At 37.4% G+C, this 19,401-nt stretch overlaps 3 protein-coding genes across 4 annotated transcripts in view; 2 read left to right on the top strand and 1 right to left on the bottom strand.

The window, feature by feature from the left end:
* The window catches only part of LOC119766664, a 42,241-nt gene that overhangs the window by 3,860 nt on the left and 18,980 nt on the right, over positions 1-19,401 (bottom strand). The window lies entirely within an intron of this gene.
* The window catches only part of LOC6049130 (cyclic nucleotide-gated cation channel subunit A), a 257,969-nt gene that overhangs the window by 234,799 nt on the left and 3,769 nt on the right, over positions 1-19,401 (top strand). For both annotated transcript variants that reach the window (XM_038251828.1, XM_038251827.1), the window contains 2 exons: positions 5,799-5,939; positions 6,222-6,372. In XM_038251828.1, the coding sequence (XP_038107756.1) occupies positions 5,799-5,939; positions 6,222-6,372 (292 nt within the window). The remainder of the gene's footprint in view (positions 1-5,798; positions 5,940-6,221; positions 6,373-19,401) is intronic.
* On the top strand, positions 10,996-12,196 carry LOC119766663 (mantle protein-like). The gene is made up of 2 exons (XM_038251831.1): positions 10,996-11,288; positions 11,352-12,196. The coding sequence occupies exons 1-2, from the start codon at positions 11,283-11,285 to the stop codon at positions 12,153-12,155; spliced, it is 810 nt and encodes a 269-aa protein (XP_038107759.1). The 5' UTR covers positions 10,996-11,282; the 3' UTR covers positions 12,156-12,196.

Genomic DNA, 19,401 nt, shown 5'->3' with positions numbered 1-19,401 from the left:
TTCGAGTGATAGAAATGACAGTTCTCCCATAAGTAGAGTTAGTGAATTTTGACGATTCCGCTGAAAGGTGAAAAATTCTTGAAATGTATCAATTTTCTCAAATCAATTTTTTTTCAAATGTCTTCATAATAAATAATTCAACCATAAAGACTATTTAAGTAAATTGCATTAGTCTTCGTTTGAAGAATTATTAAAATTTTCAGTTTCTATAGAAACTAACTAAATTTAGTAATATTTTAATTCGCTGTAGTACAAATTTTACTGCTATTTTATTTAAAATGTATGATTTCAAAAGAAATTAAAAGAATCAAGCTTTGTTTTATTGAAAATAAAATGAAGAGTATTTTTAATCTTTGGAATCACCTTTTTAAAATATTTCTGATTTTTTTTCTGAGTCCTGTTTTATTTTAAAAATATTTGATTATTTGTGTGAATAATTCCCTTGAAAGTTTAAAAATACAAGTTTTTTGTTTTCTGTTCTTATTTTGAATAAAAATTTCGATTTCGTAACAATTTATAATATTTTTGCCCTTGGGTTTTTAAATTTAGTATTTTAAAAAGAGAGATGAAAACCTTAAAAATTATTTTGAATGGTCTAAATTTTAACTATTTTACATATTTTGGATGGACAAAATTGTTGAGTCTTGATTTGATATGAAATTCAATAAAATTTAAACTGATAAAACAGAAGCAAATCAGCGAAAACTTATTAACCTTTTTTAGTTGAATATTTAAAAAGCAATTCAATAAATGAGAATACGCATGCCTTACATTTTGTTTCAAAATATAAATTGAGCCCATCCGTAAACCAGACGGTTTTTTTTTTTTTTTTTTTTTTATTATTATTATTATTGTTTATTCGTCAAGCTTATGTAGACTACTTACAATTTTCTTACATACTAGATATTATTTCTATTGTACAGATTTTTTCGTAGTTCCGGTTTAGACATGTCGAAATGTATGTACTGTGAATTTTCATTATAAAAGCGCATCATTTGATTTAATGGCGAATTTTTTAAATAATTTGTCGTGTATGCAGTTATTCTAAAAAGTGGTGAATGTCTAAGAGTACGGCTTGGTTCATGAATACTATTGCGTATTTCTGAAAATAATGCTGGTGACTGTATTGATCCTTGCACTGTAAGTTGGATTTGGCCCGCACTTTTCTCTCGCACTTTTGACAACTAGAGTTTGAAAAACTAGGCAACCAGTTGTTGTTTATTTATATTTACAGTCGCAGTTTCCACCAAACTGGACTCCGCACTTCAAAATTGCGATTGACAGCTGAAAAACAAGCGAGTAACCTCGGCTCGCTTTGATCATTTTCTAGGAAATTTTAAATTTTCCATGCTAATTTGACAAGTCGCAATAGTGCGATCGATAGCAATAAATTAGTGCGAAGTCCAAGTTAGTGGGAATTGCGCAATATGCGTTGAGAAATAATGTCGTTGATGAAAGAGATCATGGCAAATTTACGACGTTCTTGTAATGATTGTATGTTTATGAGCATGCAGCGTGCTTCATACGATGGGAGAGGAAATGCAGTCCAGTTAAGTTTACGTAGTGCGTACAGTAAGAATTGTTTTTGGACAGATTCAATATGTGCTTGGTGTACGGCATAGTATGGATTCCAGACGATACTACAGTATTCCAAGAGTGGCCTGACATACGTTATATAGAGTAATTTAATACACTAAATCCCCCATGTGCGCTCTTTTTGGGGGGGCGCACACCGGGGGAGAGCGCAATTCGGGGGAGCGTTATTTCGGGGTTTGAGCGCAAACGGGGGGAGCGTTATTTCGGGGTTTTGGCGTAAAATGGGGTTTTCGTTTTTAATGTACTTTATTTACAAATAAATGAAATAATTATATCAGGGGTCATCCACAAAACACGGGTAAGTTACCATCCACAAATCTGGGTATCCAAGAACTCCCGGAAGTCATGCCCTAGATATCTACTTGATCATCGAGGATCTATATGGTTGAACTAACCATTGGTATAGCTTCAGGTAGCTTCAGTGAACCACGATGGATACCCTTCGCCATGTTGGATTGTTATGGGTCCTCCAGGAACTCTCGGATGTTATGGCCTAATGATCTACCTGATCAACGAGGGTATATATGGGTGAATTAACCATCGGTATAGCTTCAGGTAGCTTCAGTGAATCACGATGGATATTCTGGGATACGTTGGATTGTTATGGGTCCTCCAGGAACTCCCGGGAGTTATGACCTGATGATCTACCTGATCAACGGGGGTCTATATGCATAAATTACCCATCGGTATAGCTTCAGGTAGCTTCAGTGAACCACCATGGATATTCTGGGGTACGTTGGATTGTTATGGGTCCTCCAGGAACTCCCGGGAGTTATGACCTGATGATCTACCTGATCAACGGGTGTCTATATTGGTATATTAACCATCGGTATAGCTTCCGGTAGCTCCAGTGAACCACGATGGATATTCTGGGTTACGTTGGATTGTTATGGGTCCTCCAGGAACTCCCGGGAGTTATGACCTGATGATCTACCTGATCAACGGGGGTCTATATGCATAAATTACCCATCGGTATAGCTTCAGGTAGCTTCAGTGAACCACCATGGATATTCTGGGGTACGTTGGATTGTTATGGGTCCTCCAGGAACTCCCGGGAGTTATGACCTGATGATCTACCTGATCAACGGGTGTCTATATTGGTATATTAACCATCGGTATAGCTTCCGGTAGCTCCAGTGAACCACGATGGATATTCTGGGTTACGTTGGATTGTTATGGGTCCTCCAGGAACTCCCGGGAGTTATGACCTGATGATCTACCTGATCAACGGGGGTCTATATGCATAAATTACCCATCGGTATAGCTTCAGGTAGCTTCAGTGAACCACCATGGATATTCTGGGGTACGTTGGATTGTTATGGGTCCTCCAGGAACTCCCGGGAGTTATGACCTGATGATCTACCTGATCAACGGGTGTCTATATTGGTATATTAACCATCGGTATAGCTTCCGGTAGCTCCAGTGAACCACGATGGATATTCGGGGTTACGTTGGATTGTTATGGGTCCTCCAGGAACTCCCGGGAGTTATGACCTGATGATCTACCTGATCAACGGGGGTCTATATGCATAAATTACCCATCGGTATAGCTTCAGGTAGCTTCAGTGAACCACCATGGATATTCTGGGCTACGTTGGATTGTTATGGGTCCTCCAGGAACTCCCGGGAGTTATGACCTGATGATCTACCTGATCAACGGGGGTCTATATGCATAAATTACCCATCGGTATAGCTTCAGGTAGCTTCAGTGAACCACCATGGATATTCTGGGCTACGTTTGATTGTTATGGGTCCTCCAGGAACTCCCGGGAGTTATGACCTGATGATCTACCTGATCAACGGGGGTCTATATTGGTATATTAACCATCGGTATAGCTTCCGGTAGCTCCAGTGAACCATGATGGATATTCGGGGTTACGTTGGATTGTTATGGGTCCTCCAGGAACTCCCGGGAGTTATGACCTGATGATCTACCTGATCAACGGGGTCTATATGCATAAATTACCCATCGGTATAGCTTCAGGTAGCTTCAGTGAACCACCATGGATATTCTGGGCTACGTTGGATTGTTATGGGTCCTCCAGGAACTCCCGGGAGTTATGACCTGATGATCTACCTGATCAACGGAGTCTATATGGGTGTATAAATCCTCGGTATAGCTTCAGGTAGCTTCACTGCACCACGATGGATGCTCTGGAGTTAGTTGGATTGTTTGACCCATATAGACCAACCCTTGTTGATCAGGTAGATCATCAGGTCATAACTCCCGGGAGTTCCTGGAGGACCCATAACAATGCAACGTACCCCAGAATATCCATGGTGGTTCACTGAAGCTACCTGAAGCTATACCGATGGTTAATATACCAATATAGACCCCGTAGATCAGGTAGATCATCAGGTCATAACTCCCTGGAGTTCCTGGAGGACCGATAACAATCCAACGTACCCCAGAGTATCCATCGTAGTTTACTGAAGCTACCTGAAGCTATACCGATGGTTAATTCACCCATATAGAACCCCGTTGATCAGGTAGATCATCAGGTCATAACTTCCGAGAGTTCCAGGAGGACCCATAACAATCCAACCTACCCCAGAGTATCCATGGTGGTTCACTGAAGCTACCTGACGCTATACCGATGGTTAATATACCAATATAGACCCCCGTTGATCAGGTAGATCATCAGGTCATAACTACATGGAGTTCCTGGAGGACCCATAACAACCCAACGTACCCAAGAGTATCCATCGTGGTATACTGAAGCTACCTGAAGCTATACCGATGGTTAATAGACCCATATAGACCCTCGATGATCAAGTAGATATCTAGGGCATGACTTCCGAGAGTTCTTGGATACCCAGATTTGTGGATGGCCCCTTATCCGTGTTTTGTGGATGACCCTTATACAAATGTTTCATTTATATGTAAATAAAGTACATTAAAAAAGAAAACCCCATTTTACGCCAAAACCCCGAAATAACGCTCCCCCGATTTGCGCCAATTAGAGCGTTATTTGGGGGAAGCGTTATTTCGGGGTTTGAGCGCAATTCGGGGGGCGCAAAACGGGGGAGGCGCAATCGGGGGGAGCGTATTTAGGGGATTTAGTGTAGTATACGGGTCCTGGAAGTTGCATGCAAAGCGCTTTATAAAGCCTAATGTACTTTTTGCCTTGTTTATTATTGTGTTATAGTGTTCTACAAAAGTTAGTTGTGAGTCTAGGATGACACCTAGATCACGTACTACTTTGCATTTTTCTACTGGTTGGTTTCCTAATAATACTGTTATGTTTGGTGTTTCATGTTTTCTGTTGAAGGCAATGGAATTACATTTCTTTACATTCAATTGGAGTAGGCTTTTACTACACCATGTGTAGAAAAGATTAATTTCGTTTTGGAATACATGACTGTCATTGGCATTTCCTATTTCCATATACAATTTCATGTCGTCTGCATATACAAGTACGTTGATTTTTTTAAGAATGAAGGAAATGTCGTTTACATACAAGATGAAAATAAGAGGTCCTAAATGGGATCCTTGCGATAATTAGGAGATTTTTTTTTTGTCACGTTCACGTCAGTTTATTGAAGAATAATATAGAATGAAGCATAAAAAGTAGTTTCTGTGATTTAAACATAAGATTTTCCGAGATATTTTAACATTATTCACGTTCCGCGAAATTTGCGTGAAATTCGGTGTTTTGAAATTGAGGTCCCCGTGAAATTTGCTATTTTCGAGCGTGAAAAATCACTAAGCCTATAAATTATCATGAAATTGAATTTTTGTTCATAAGTAAGGAGAGATTAGATCTCTTTCGAATATCTCTCTTAGGCTTAGTAAACTATTTTGATGAAGAACGCTGACATCCAATAAACATCAATATTTATTTTTTTTGCATATAAAATATATGCAATCCACTGCTTGTAATTTTTTTAAGGGCATCAATATAAAATCAATGAAATTCATCGTTAACAGCAAATAAAAAGAAATTTGCAATAGTTTGCCTGAGGAAAATCCCGATAAGACAAAAACAAAAATTGAAATCAATAATTTATTGGGATTCCAAGTTGATTAAACATCAAACACTTTCTCCGTCAAATTACTGATACATTTCATTGGTTCTCCGATCATTAGCCATCATCCCACGGGTGCTTCCAAGCCATGTAATTGGCCATCATTTCACTTCTCTTCCTCTCCCTCACACTCACTCTCTGTACCTACTTCATTTTCTCTCTCCCTCCGACAGGTTACTCCGATCTGTTCTGCCTGGCGAAACGTGACCTGTGGGAAACTTTGGCCGACTATCCGGAAGCCCGGGCCTCGCTGACGGAGCGAGGATGTCAATTATTGCGCAAGGACGGCCTGCTGGACGAGGCGGTGTTTGCAAGTAAGTTGCTGTTCATAGGGATGCCTAATTTTCCTCCCGGGGATAATCAAACAAACACACCGTATAACGTACCGACCAGATTGTCCAGGTCAGACTGGGGTTTGTTTTTGCTTCTTTCTCTGTTTGAGTTGAGATTTTCGTAGTCCCTCCAGCGGGAAAAGAGGAAAATTGCAGCAAAAACAAAAAAAAAGTCAGACAGACAGACTCAACAGGAGGAAAATCAAGGCAAAAAAGGGCGCAACCCCGTGTGATTAAAGTGAAAATTTAATTAACAATCAACAGGCGCCCAGCACCAGCAGGACACGCTGGAGAGCGGAGTGGCCAAGCTGGAGCAGACGGTGGAGAACCTGAACCTCCGGTTGGCCCGGCTGCTGGCCGAGTACAGTGCGAGTCAGGCCAAGCTGAAGCAGCGGATCTCGAAGCTGGAAGAAAGGTGAGTCTTAAGGCCCCGTCGAAACCCGTTGAGGGAAAAGTTTCTCTTTTGGAAAATTGGATTTTACCGTACCCACCTACTCAAGCCACCGTGCGATTGACGGGTGAAACCGACGACTGAGCTGAGCTGTCGAAACGGGAAACTCGCTCCGAAGTGTGGGGTCTCCTTAGAGCAGTTCTTGAGCAAATAAGAGCATGCTTGTTTGCGTAAACGGTTCGTATTGAGTTACACGCTTTCGGTTTTGACTTTCGGTGGCGTGCTCGAGAAAGGATTCCATTCTGTGAAAAGCTAGAGGTTTGCGAACTTTTACTGCAGAGCAATTTATTGGACGAATTGAGCACAGCACAGAGTTCAATCAATATTTAAAACTATATTTTTAATGGTTATTTGAATTTGCACAATCTTGGAAACCATTATTTTAAAAATAATAATAAAATAGTAATAAAATAATTGACTGGACGAAAACTCGATCATCCTAATCAAATTTATTTTCCAAACGAATTTGTACGGGGACGGTATTGCACATTTTATAAGGAAAAAAATAATGGCTTCTTGGAAAAAGGCGTTTCAAGTGTTTCATTGAATTAATTAAAATAAAGGATTGATATCCTGCAGGCCTGCCAACCTTTTCGGCTCAATTTTCACATTTTTGTTCGTCAAAATTACAATTGTTCATTTTTTCATGGTTTATTTGATGGAATCGGTTCTCAGATGACCAGTGCACAGTGGTCCAGATCGCAAAATTAAGTGGAAAATGGATTTTCCAAAAAATGGTTAAGTTTTGGAGCTTTGGTGTCTTCAGAAGAGTTGTTGCATATGGAAAGGGGCAACTTTTGGTTTGGTTGAAAATTAGGGTGGTTCACGATTAGGGTGATTTTCGAAATCTAACTTTACAGGAATATTTTTGGGATTTTTTTCGTCTTCTAGAAAGTTGACGGGCTTGCCAATCCAAGCAACTTTGTCGAAGACACCAACATTTTATCTCGTAATCTACGCCTTCTACGACCAACTTTATAGAAAGCATCAGAGCAAACCTTCAAAAATCAGTTTTTTTAACGTGGCAATTCAGGGTTAAGTTTTAGAGAAAAGTGATATTCGGAGCACTTTTAGAGCTCTAAAAAACAAACATTTTTATTATCTGACAAGTCAATTTGGAATTAAGGGTCAAAAGTTACAGAGATTTTAAGGTAAAAAAGATGCAAATTTAAAACTTAAATATCTCAAAAAGGCGCAAGTCAAATTTTAAGCACAAGGTTGCATTTGAAAGAGGAGATCCAGCACTACAAACGCTAAAAAAAATCTCAGGGGTGTTTTTCTTTAACCCTCTACTGCCCAAATTTTTTTTTCGAAAATATTTATTTTTCCCGTGTTCAGGAGGTCATTTTGAGCAACTTTTGTTCTACGAAAAACTTTACTTCTCTTGTTTTATGTTTTTCTTGTTTCATTTTTAGTATTTTAATTTGCATTTATCTTGTTTAGTTTATGTTTGTTTTTGGTAGTATTTGGCCTACTCTACCACCTCCTATCATTACATTTTGCCTATCTAATTTTTTCATGTTTTTACAGTAACTTTTTCAATTTTTTGCATGTTTTTCACATTTTCTGCTATAAAATGAAACCATTATCATTTAAATTGTAAATAAATGCCTCTACGCACTAGAAAAATTACTGCATACTTCTTTTTACTTAAAATATAGGAAATGTTAGTAAAAAACACAGCCAAAGTTGACCTCTAAAAAAAATACATTTTTAAAAACATTGGCAAAGTCACATAAAACAAGTCAAACTTCCAACCCTAAAATTTTCCAAAATTTTAAAAGTTCTTCTTTCCATTGCTTTTTGAAGATCAAAATTTGGTTGAAAAATGGATTTTTGGCGATTTTTTAAATCGAAGCCCGTCTAGAGGCGGGGTTGGGTTGTAGAGGGTTAAACTCGAGATATCTTCATTTGAAAAAGTCTAATTTTCAAGTGAAAACCTTATGGGACCACCCTAACGAATTTCGAAAATTGTCCAAACATATGTTTTTCCATGTATCTGAGGGCAGATTCAGATTCAGCGGGAAAAATTACATGGAAAAACATATATTTGGACAATTTTCGAAATTCGTTAGGGTGGTCCCATAAGGTTTTCCCTTGAAAATTAGACTTTTTCAAATGAAAATATCTCGAGTTTAAAGAAAAACACCCCTGAGATTTTTTCAGCGTTTGTAGTGCTGGATCTCCTCTTTCAAATGCAACCTGGTGCTTAAAATTTGGCTTGCGCCTTTTCGAGATATTTAAGTTTTAAATTTGCATCTTTTTTACCTTAAAATCGCTGTAACTTTTGACCCTTAAGTCCAAATTGACTTGTCAGATAATAAAAATGTTTGTTTTTTAGAGCTCTAAAAGTGCTCCGAATATCACTTTTCTCTAAAACTTAACCCTGAATTGCCACGTTAAAAAAACTGATTTTTGAAGGTTTGCTCAGATGCTTTCTATAAATTTGGTCGTAGAAGGCGTAGATTACGAGATAAAATGTTGGTGTCTTCGACAAAGTTGCTTGAATTGGCAAGCCCGTCAACTTTCTAGAAGACGAAAAAATTCCCAAAAATATTCCTGTAAAGTTAGATTTCGAAAATCACCCTAATCGTGAACCACCCTAATTTTCAACCAAACCAATAGTTGCCCCTTTCCATATGCAACAACTCTTCTGAAGACACCAAAGCTCCAAAACTTAACCATTTTTCGGAAAATCCATTTTCCACTTAATTTTGCGATCTGGACCACTGTGCAGTGTACATAACTTTTCCAAAAGTTTGAAAAAATATTTAAATCCTTATTTCTACATTTTACTTCAAAAATCAAATTGGGCAATTGTAATTTTGACGATCAAAAATGTTAAAATTGAGCCAGAAAGGTTGGGCAGGCCTGATTTAATGTAAATAATGCTGGTTATACATAATATTTCAATTGGGTCCTAAAATTAAGATAAGATTTGTGATATTATTGTTCACAACAATAAAGCTTATTTTCTGAGTACAATGACACTTTGTACGACCGTAAAGGATTTTAAGTTGATTTTTAAATCAATTTTTAAAAATTAACTTTGCGGCTCGTCATGACAGAAATGGCCATACTTGACAGTTCGTTCCAAGGGGACCATAGTTGATCCATCGGAAAAATGTTGTCCTGTCAATTTTTTTTTTGCATTTAAATAAAAAAAGTTATCAAAAATGGGTTTTTAATTCCAAGCCTAATTTTATTTTTTTTTAAAACAATAAACATCATAAAATGCTTCATACATCATCACCGTAATATGGCAAAATTACCATGAATTTATGAAAATACTTTTCCCCGAAACGTTACGTTGTGTACCCAGTAATCCATTATTTGTGTTAAAATGCATAAATAAGCGAAAGCGAAAGTTTCCATTCGATTTTGCCCCCTACCAATAGTAGCAGTTGTTTTGTACAGTTTTTTCTGCTCTCGCTTAATCGATTGAAATTTGCTGTATTTATATCATCCAATGGTTGTATTTGAATTAATTTGTAGCTGTAAGTATTTCCAAAACTCTGCATTTGTCATTAGTTAAGCAAATTGTATTATGATTAGTACAACAAATAAACATGAATTGAATTGAATTGAATTCGATTTTGCCATTTTTTTCAATTAAAATTTCAAATTCAGTAATTTTTTTTGTCGCCTAATTTTTTGGAAAAAAAAAAATATTTTCAAACTATTCAAAATTTAAACTTCAGCAACCAGTTGTCCGAATAACAAAGTCTGAAATTTACAATTTTATTTTCATTTTTTGAAAAGGTCCAATAAACAGCCATGAGTCAGGGATATAAAAGATCGGTCCAAAAAACAAAAAAAAAAAATACAATTTTTTTTTGGGCCTTCAGACTCCAGAATAGCAGGACATTTTCTTAGATTTTAAAATTATTGTTTATAGAGAAGCTCTTCCTTTATGATATATTTTTATATTGCTTAGAATAGAACTTTTTTCGGCAATTTTTACCTAAAATGCCTATAAATTGAAAGCGGTGCAATTTGTGAACAGATGTGTAAATCCATTTTTGATTGCACATTTGATTTTGTATCCAAAAATTGATTTGACGTATGACCAGAGACAACATCAATAATCCTTGCCCGCAAATTTGCATGGACAAATATAAGATTCAATATGGCTTCTTTCAACATAGGGAGAGCATGGAATAAGATATATCCAAATAAAAAAAAAACTAAACTAAAAAACTCGAAAAATTTTGATAGAGAATTACTCTTAATCAAAACCAAAACTATTTTCAAGCATTAGTTGTAAAACAACATATCCATTTGAATTCATTATAAATATAAAAATAAACAACAGTGCATTAATACCAGAATAATTTAAATGCAAATTAAAACACTACAACGATTTCTACGCGATTCAAATGTTTGATTTCCGTAGTTATTTAATAATATTATATTATTATTATTATATTTTAATAAATGGCAGAAATAGTAATAAACAGCAAGAATTGTACTGATGACACTGTTTGTTATCATTTGTAATAACCAAAGGAATATATTTTTTTTATTTTGTTGTAAAAAATAACCTAAAGTGATACTGGATAACATCATTCCAAATGAAATCTCCCAAAGTGCAACTCGAGCCAATCAACCACACCTTCGATTACGCCTTCCTTGTTCGTCAACCTTACCGCATTCCAACGGTTTTCGTCCAATTTTCACCAAAATCGACCTTGCCCCATTAAGAAATCGGTTGATCGCTAGGCCGTAGCGTCCTCTATCGAAGCACAACCGGTGAAAATCGTACCACTGCAACCATATAAAACCACCCGAAAACCAACCGCCAGACATCATTCGAGTGCGATCATCTCACCAACGCGCAGTTCAGGTCCGAAAATCAGTGAAGCTTGCGGAACATGAAGGTAAGTCTCGGTAAGTCATCCAACTAGTTCAATTGATTACGATTAGTGCTTTTTTCTTCCCAGGCGTTTGTGGTGCTGTCGATGGCTCTGGCCATCGCGTCCTGTGCGGCAGTCGACAAGGACTCCTCCAAGAAGGACAAGCGTGGCCTGTGGGAGCTGGGAGACGGTTGGAATCAGCACGGTTTTGACAGCTACGACCATCACAACTATGACCATCACCACACCAAGGTGCACCACCACACCAAGGAGATCGTCACCAAGCATGTGGATCGGCCTGTCCCGTACCCGGTGGAGGTCGTGAAGAAGGTTCACGTTGACCGTCCCGTTCCGTATCCAGTGGAAGTGATCAAGAAAGTACACGTTGACCGACCCGTCCCATACCCAGTTGACCGTCCTGTTCCATATCCAGTGGAAGTGATCAAGAAGGTGCATGTTGACCGTCCCGTCCCATATCCAGTTGATCGCCCTGTCCCATACCCAGTGGAAGTAATCAAGAAGGTTCCAGTTGTAGTGGAAAAGAAGGTTCACGTTGACCGTCCCGTCCCATACCCAGTGGAGGTTGTCAAGAAGGTCCCAGTCCACGTTGACCGTCCCGTCCCATACCCAGTTGACCGTCCCGTCCACGTTGACCGTCCCGTTCCATACCCAGTGGAGGTCGTGAAGAAGGTACATGTTGATCGTCCCGTCCCGTACCCAGTGGAGGTCGAGAAGCACGTGGCCGTCCCAGTCAAGGTCCCGGTTGTCCACAAGGAGTACGTCGAAGTGCCAAAGCCTTACGCAGTTCATGTCGTGAAGCCCGTCCCAGTGCTCGTCGGAAAGGACCACCAGCACCATTACCACCAGGAGCAGCACTGGGATCAGTACTGAGAGTTTGTGAGTGATCAAATGTAAATAAATGTTGAGTTTTGTTGAGCAATGAACAAGTTTGTGTTTTAAATTCCTTAAAAGATCCAGATTGAAAGAAATATGGTCTTTCTGGTGAAATCAGATCACACGTTAACTGCGTTCACTCTGTGAGTTTACGTTTTGCACGTGTGTCCATTTATAAAATTTTATTTCGTTTCACCCATTTACTGCCAGAGGAGCTCCATCTCCTGCAACCATCTCGGCAAGATTTCACTCGTCAGCGCACAAAGATTTTAATCGCTCAACTATTAGCAAAGTCCTTCTTGCGCCCTGTTCCGAGATTCGTCTCCGGTCCCCATCGAGTCAAGCTGCTCCACAGTACCACAAGGACCTTCTGCCCGCTGTTACCATTGCCATTCCCCACACCGACTCGTGCAAAACGTGACTTTGCTCGATTTGAACTGAAATCCGGAAAAATGTTTTACCATTTCCACGGCATTCCCACCTCACCCCCTCCGGCACCTTAAGCTTAAATTGCATCCTTATCCGACGACGCTGATTCGTCCCGGGGAGTCACGTTTACCCGGAACGCGCTCTTAAAACCTCCAAACTGTGTGTGTGTGAGTGTGTGTTGCCTGCCGTTGATGGGTGCATTCCACCCGGATGAAAATTGTCCCCCGAAAAGTAAAAGAAGGAATTCGCCGGCACTCTCAGAAGTGCTTAAAAACGGGAGCGAGAAATGTCACCACAAACTTTGAAAAGCTGGCACGCGTGATAAGGAAGTTGGCAGCTGATTTTTTGCGCCCTCTTCGGCAATCGGAAATAAGCAAAAGTTGAGTCACGGTTTGGTTGAGAAAAGTAAAAAGTTGACTGCCATGATTGTATGGCACTGAGATGAAAGTTAAAGTATACAAAATCAAAGAAATTGTAAGGGTATGGGATTCTCTACTAACACACTCAAAATCGGGAAAAGTTGCTTCGACCCCCCTTCGATTTGCGTACAACTTTGTCCTAAGGGATAACTTTTGTCCCTGATCACGAATCCGAGCTCCGTTTTTTTAATATCTCGTGACGGCGGGGCGAGACGACCCCTTTCATTTTTGAACATTCGAAAAAAGACATGTTTTTCTATAATTTACAGCCAGAAAATTGTAAATTTGGTTTCAAAGGGACTTTTATATAAAATTGGACGCACGATTTGATGGCGTATGCATTTTTCATCGAAAAAACTCCAACAATGTTTTAACAACTCTGCAATTTTCGTAACTCAACTGTCAGAAATTTTGGAACATGTCATTTTAAGGGAAATTAAATGTATTTTTCGAATCTGCGTTTAACCCAGAAGGGTCATTTTTTCATTAAGAACAAAATTTTTCATTTTAAAATTCAGTGGTTTTCCTAACTACGCAGGTTAACATTTTGTAGAGTGCAATAATGTTTTACAAAGTTGTAGAGCAGACAATTACAAAAATTTGGATTTATAAACATAAGAAGATCTCTTGTAATCATAACGAATTATCGCGATTAAACAAAAAAAAGCATTGAAAAAAAAATCATTTTTGCGTTTCTCTTTATATCGTCGTTCGTGTCTGTCGAGGGAAACGATGAACGGCACATTGACACAACCAACTTTTTCAAAACTTTTTTTCAGTGTTGGTATTCTCACGCTCTCGCAAGAAAAAATCCTCTCTCTCGAGTTCTCACCGCGAGTCTCGAGTTACCGCGAGAAACTCACCGATTGCCCGTGCTCTCCGCTCGCGAACCGGCTTTCTCGCGAGCCAGAATTGCGAGTAGTTGAACATGTTAGAAACGAATAAAAAACAACACAATTATTAAAGATACACCTCTATACTATCGCCTGGTTTGCATTCATGAGCCTGATAAACAAATTGCTTTTAATTTTTTACAAATGTTTAACTATATTCATGAAGTCTTTTCTCAAATATTTTTTGTTTCAAAATACTTCCTTTGAACTTTTTGTGAGTATAGATTACTATAAATATAGCATATTTTTCAGTTAATGGAAAACTTTAATTTTGAATAAATCCAAACGTTGTTCGAATGATTTAATAAATTGTAAAACTTTATTGAAAACATGAAAAAATGCACAACATTTTGTACAAAATAGGTGGTGAAACATGGAATCTCATTAAACTGATTTTTTAATTTCAAATAATAGTAATAATACAACAGTTAAATACTGACAATAAGATAAATCAAAATTGATTCAAAAATTATGCATACAAATTTACAAAATTAAAATGGTAAGGGTAAAGATATTTTTTTAAACTTGTTTCTAGATATATTTTTTTAAATTATTTTAAAGAATGGATAATTCGTTCTTTTATTTAAACTAAAATTGAATTAAATAAGACTACAATTTTGAGTTCAGTTATCTTCAATTTTTTGCCAATTCAAGTTGAAATAAACATTGAAAATATAAGTATTGTTAGGCTTTCGATTATTTTTCAAAGGCTTGTTGTTGTTTCTACTATGAATCAAACAAAATAAAGGGTGCTTCAATTTTTGAATAACTTTATGAAGGATTTTGTGATAAGTTTCTGTTTTTTGCGAAAATTGTCAAAAGTTAGATTTTATTAAATTGAACCAGATTTTTTTTTTCAATGGTTAATAATAACTTTTTTATATAGAGTTTTATGTTAGAAATCATTCTTTAGATAAAAATGCCTTTTATTTGCATTTCTGGAAGAGTCGGGAAAAAAATCGGGAATTTAAATATGGAATTTGAGTTGTCACCCTGAACTTTCCCACTGAGAATTTTGGCTCAAGCCTCGAATCGATCTGTCTCGAGATCGAGCCTGAATCGAGTCGAGGCTCGAGCCAAAATTCTCATTAGGTTGTAGAACATTATTACACTCTAAAAAATAACCCTGCAAAATTAGAAACAGAGCGAAATTTCAAAATGAAAAATGTTGTTCTCAATGAAAAAATGACCCTTCTGGGTTAAAGTACATTAAATTTTTAAATTGGTTTACAGTTGAGTAACGAAAAATGGTAAAGTTTTTAAAACTTTTATAGTGTTTTTTTTTTTTTTTTGATGAGAGATAGTTTTTTCGGAATATCGGATACGCCATTAAATCGGGCGTCCAATTTTACATAAAAGTCCCTTTGACACCAAATTCTCCTTTGGCTGCAAATTATTTAAAAACAAACGAAATATCAATTCAGGTTCATAAATGACTTTTATGCCTTATTTCATAAAAGAAAAAAAATGATAACAGAAGAAGTTTTTTGTAAACGAAAAAATCACAAGAATCTCTTAACTATTTTCCAATTTGATTTTATTTTCATGCATTCGGTGCGCGATTCAATATGTATCAAACAGTCGGATTTCCATCACTTTTTTTTTAATTTTTTTCAAGATTTTTCTGTCTCTTAAATGAAAGGGCAAAATACCACGTAGAAAATATTAAAAAAAATCTGTAAAGATTCCTTTAACAAAATCAAGGTATTTGTTTCTAATCCGAATATTCCATTTTGTATAGAATGGAAAAATCAACATTAAAAAGATTGTAATTGGAATCTATTGATGATTTCAATTTGAATTTGTGAAAAAAATATTTCAAAAAAATACTATCTTAAACCACCCCTATTTATACGGAAAGTTCATACCTTCTTGTCACTTCTACTCCAATTCACTCAATCTCCGACTTGGACAGTACCCCCCGAGCCCACAGAACCGAAGTTGCGGTGGTCGGTGGTTGTCTCCGTTTATCATCTCCCGCGTCCCGCGCACAAAACGTTATTAAAATCTCTGTCACTTTCGCCGAGCCAGAGATTAACCACCATGGTAACGGTGGCTCTCCAGGGCTTATCTCTCTGTGGCTTTGGAGTGTTAATTCTTGAATCCTCTTTCGGCGTTGAATGACGGGGAAAAGCTGCCTGAGGGCTACGCTCCCAGGACACGAGTCAGGAAGCAACGTGGGGGTGTGATTTTCACGAAAATAGATTTGCGAGCTCTGGGAGTTTCCACAGAAGACTTGGTGATTTCCGGTCAGTGTTTCGTAGCTTTTGGACGTCACCCCCCTTATACTGATAGCATTCATCAGTCTGGCGGCGACGGACACCAAATTCTGTCCCGACGACGACGACGACGACCCAGTCCTCTTATTAGGGGAGAGTGGGGAGACTTGATCCCCTTTTTTTGTATCGCACATAACTCTGTCAATTTCTCACAATACTATGATCTTTTTGCATGAATTGAAAGCTTAAACATTCAACTATGTTTGGCTGATAAGGGTATTTCATCAGATAAACTCTTCGAATAATGCCAAGCGTTTTAAAAAAATATTTTAAACCGGCATTTTCAAAATGTTGGGGGTAATTTGATCCCCCTTTCAACATTTTGAAGAAATCTTAAGCAAAATGTTTCTTATTCATCCAAACTTTCAATTTTCTATAAGATACAGCAATTTCACATTAAACCTGTACGTTTGTGTTCAAAATATAACAAGTTTAGCATGTAAAATATTTAAAAACTTAAAATTTTCTTTTTTAGACCAAAATTGAGCATGTTTACAAAAGCTGGTAATTTTTGTTTACAAAACTTTTGAAAAATGGTTCAAACTGCAGTTAGTTATGTACAACTATACTAAAGGAAACTATGTACGAAAACCCACCCAAATTATTTAATCTTGAGGCTGATTCCAGTGACTGTAAAAATGCTGGGATCAAATCTCCCTAAACGCACTTTTTTAAACAATTGATTGTAAAAATAGTATGACGATAAATTAAACGTCAAATGCGTAAGGGTTTTGGAGTTTATATGTTTATCAAACAATTCATGTATAAAAAATATTTTTTTGAATAATTTTTGAGTGTTTTCTATACTTATCAAAACAAAGAAAAAAGATCTCTTGGAAGTTTTTTGCAGCACTTCTTAGAAAAATGTGTGTAACTCAATCTAAACATTTTTTAATTTTTTTTCTTTGTTTTCTACAATGAGTTTTAGTCAATTTCGCACAACTTTCTAGAACAAAGCTAATTGTTTTACCCACATGCTGACGAGATACAGGCTTGGGATCAAGTCTCCCCGGGGATCAAGTCTCCCCACTCTCCCCTATAGCGCGGAAAAGTGTTTGATTACATATCCCGTGAGCAAATATACAACACGTTCGTACTCATCGAGGGCGTAGCCGCTCTGTTGCCGAGGCCGCGGGTTCAAGGACACCGCGGCGGAACATTGAACTCCGGGGAGCTGATGGATGACTTTGACGACGACGATGACGTCGAAGGCCGCCGGACGCCTGGAAGGTATAGATAGCCGAGACGATTTATGTGGTCAGTAATGATGTTCATTTCGAGGACGTGGTGACTTTAAAGATACAGTAGTTGTTCGGTAATTGGGCGTTGTTTAACTAGGCTGCTTTTTAACTGGGCGCTCGATAATTGGGCCGTAGCCCAGTTTTAAACCAGACAAACGTCAAAAATCAAAAACAAACCGAAATGACCGAAGTATTAATGGATGCAAAAATCATGTTCAATAAATAAAAAAAAACTTTTTGCAAACTATTATAATAGTACGTAATTTCAAGTCACAATTAAGAAATATGAAAAGTAAGTAAGTGATCATATAAATTCTGGAGCAACATTTGAAAAGGGCGCATAAGCATTTTGACTGCTGAAACTATTTCGCAAATTCCGAGACAAAAGATAACTATTTAACAAAACCCACAGCGTTAGAAGGTACCTGGGAAGGCCAGCTAGTGTTTAACACATCGAGTTTTGTGAAAAAGTTGCCTGTTGGATCAGAATTTGTGAAATAGTTCTAGCTGTCAAAATGCTTATGCGCCCTTTTCAAATGTTGCTCCAGAATTATTAAGACTATTTCGGTATTTTTATGTAATGAAAGTTGTATGACAAATTTTATTTCTTCGTTGAAATTTTACTTCATTTTTTTTGCCAAACTTATATCTTCGCTGCTACTTATAACTTACTACTGAGTGTATATTATTTTCGATACAATCATCTTCATTGTAAAAAAACGTTTCCCAACTGTTATTGTAATAACGCCTGTTTAGTACTTCTTCAGCCTTCAAGCTGTCCGCAATGAAGCTATTCCTGATCGTCATTATACTCGGCTCTATCTTGGTCCAAGCATCGTGTGAGAATCGTCTCTTGGAAATTCTGCTCAATGTGATTAAATATAAACCGTATGAAAAGCCACGTGTTCGGTAGAAGCTTTTCTTCCCCAACTAATACAGAACAACCTCAATGAAGACTATTGACCATTCTGAATTGTGTTTGCATAGTGTAAAGTCATAGCAGGAGGAAATTCAATAAAAAAAAAAAACCTCACTCGAACTCGACCCACTTTTTCTCTGTTAAATATAAAAAAAAACGAAAGAAAAAAGCTTCAGCTATGCTCTCGCTGCCACACAGATTTATGCTGTTGACGTTCCGCTCTGAATACCAAATTTGCACCTGGCCTGAAGTTCTGTGGAATTCTTCTCCTCGTGCGGTGGCAATCAGCACAGCCATTGCGTGCTATCCTGCAGGGAGATGTTCAATGATATTCATAGGATTCATTGGATTTTCCCCCCTGGGAGTGGGGGGGCTAAAACGAATTCTCCAGATAAATGAAATCGATCATCTTAAAGAAAAGTGAGCGCACAATGGGTGGTGAGATGAACGTGGATTGTTTACTTTACGTTCTGCGAAGAATTTGTTATCGCTGCTTTAGGGTAGATTGATTTTTAAAGGAAGAATTCGTTGGATTTCAATCTCAGTTAAAATAAGTAAACGTAATTTTTAAATTTAACAGAAACGTAATTTATATCAAAAAAGAAAACTGTGATCATAAATCTTACAAAATCATCAAACGTGAGCCAAAATATAATTTTTGAATCCAATTTCTACTCGTTTTCACTCTGACGCTTCATTTTCTTACAGCACTTTGACGGAATTAAATTGTAAGTGATGTGGCTCAAATGCGCAGTCGGAAAGTGGGTCCAACTTTTGGGTTTGCCAGCAAAAAAAAGCTTTGCCTTTTTGAGTAATGATGGTGCAGCAAAAGCCACAGTTTAGGGCTCTGAACTGGATCTGGGTCATCCGAGTGCCCAATACTTTGCTCGTTGTTGGCACAAGTCCCACTTTGGGGAGCGTTGAATTTATTCAGCTGGTAATGGATATAACCCATTAAGGTTTTTTGTATCTTGTTAGAGGAAATTTCTTAGTCATAAAATATTGTTCCAAAGTCTTCTTCAATATTTTTTTTTCATTTAACTAAGGGTTAAAAATCCAAAGA

The sequence above is a fragment of the Culex quinquefasciatus genome, chromosome 2 (genome assembly GCF_015732765.1).
Source record: "Culex quinquefasciatus strain JHB chromosome 2, VPISU_Cqui_1.0_pri_paternal, whole genome shotgun sequence".
In the NCBI taxonomy this organism is placed as follows: Eukaryota; Metazoa; Arthropoda; class Insecta; order Diptera; family Culicidae; genus Culex; species Culex quinquefasciatus.
Note: the sequence above shows the minus strand (reverse complement) of the source record. Positions and strands in the feature narration are given on the sequence as shown.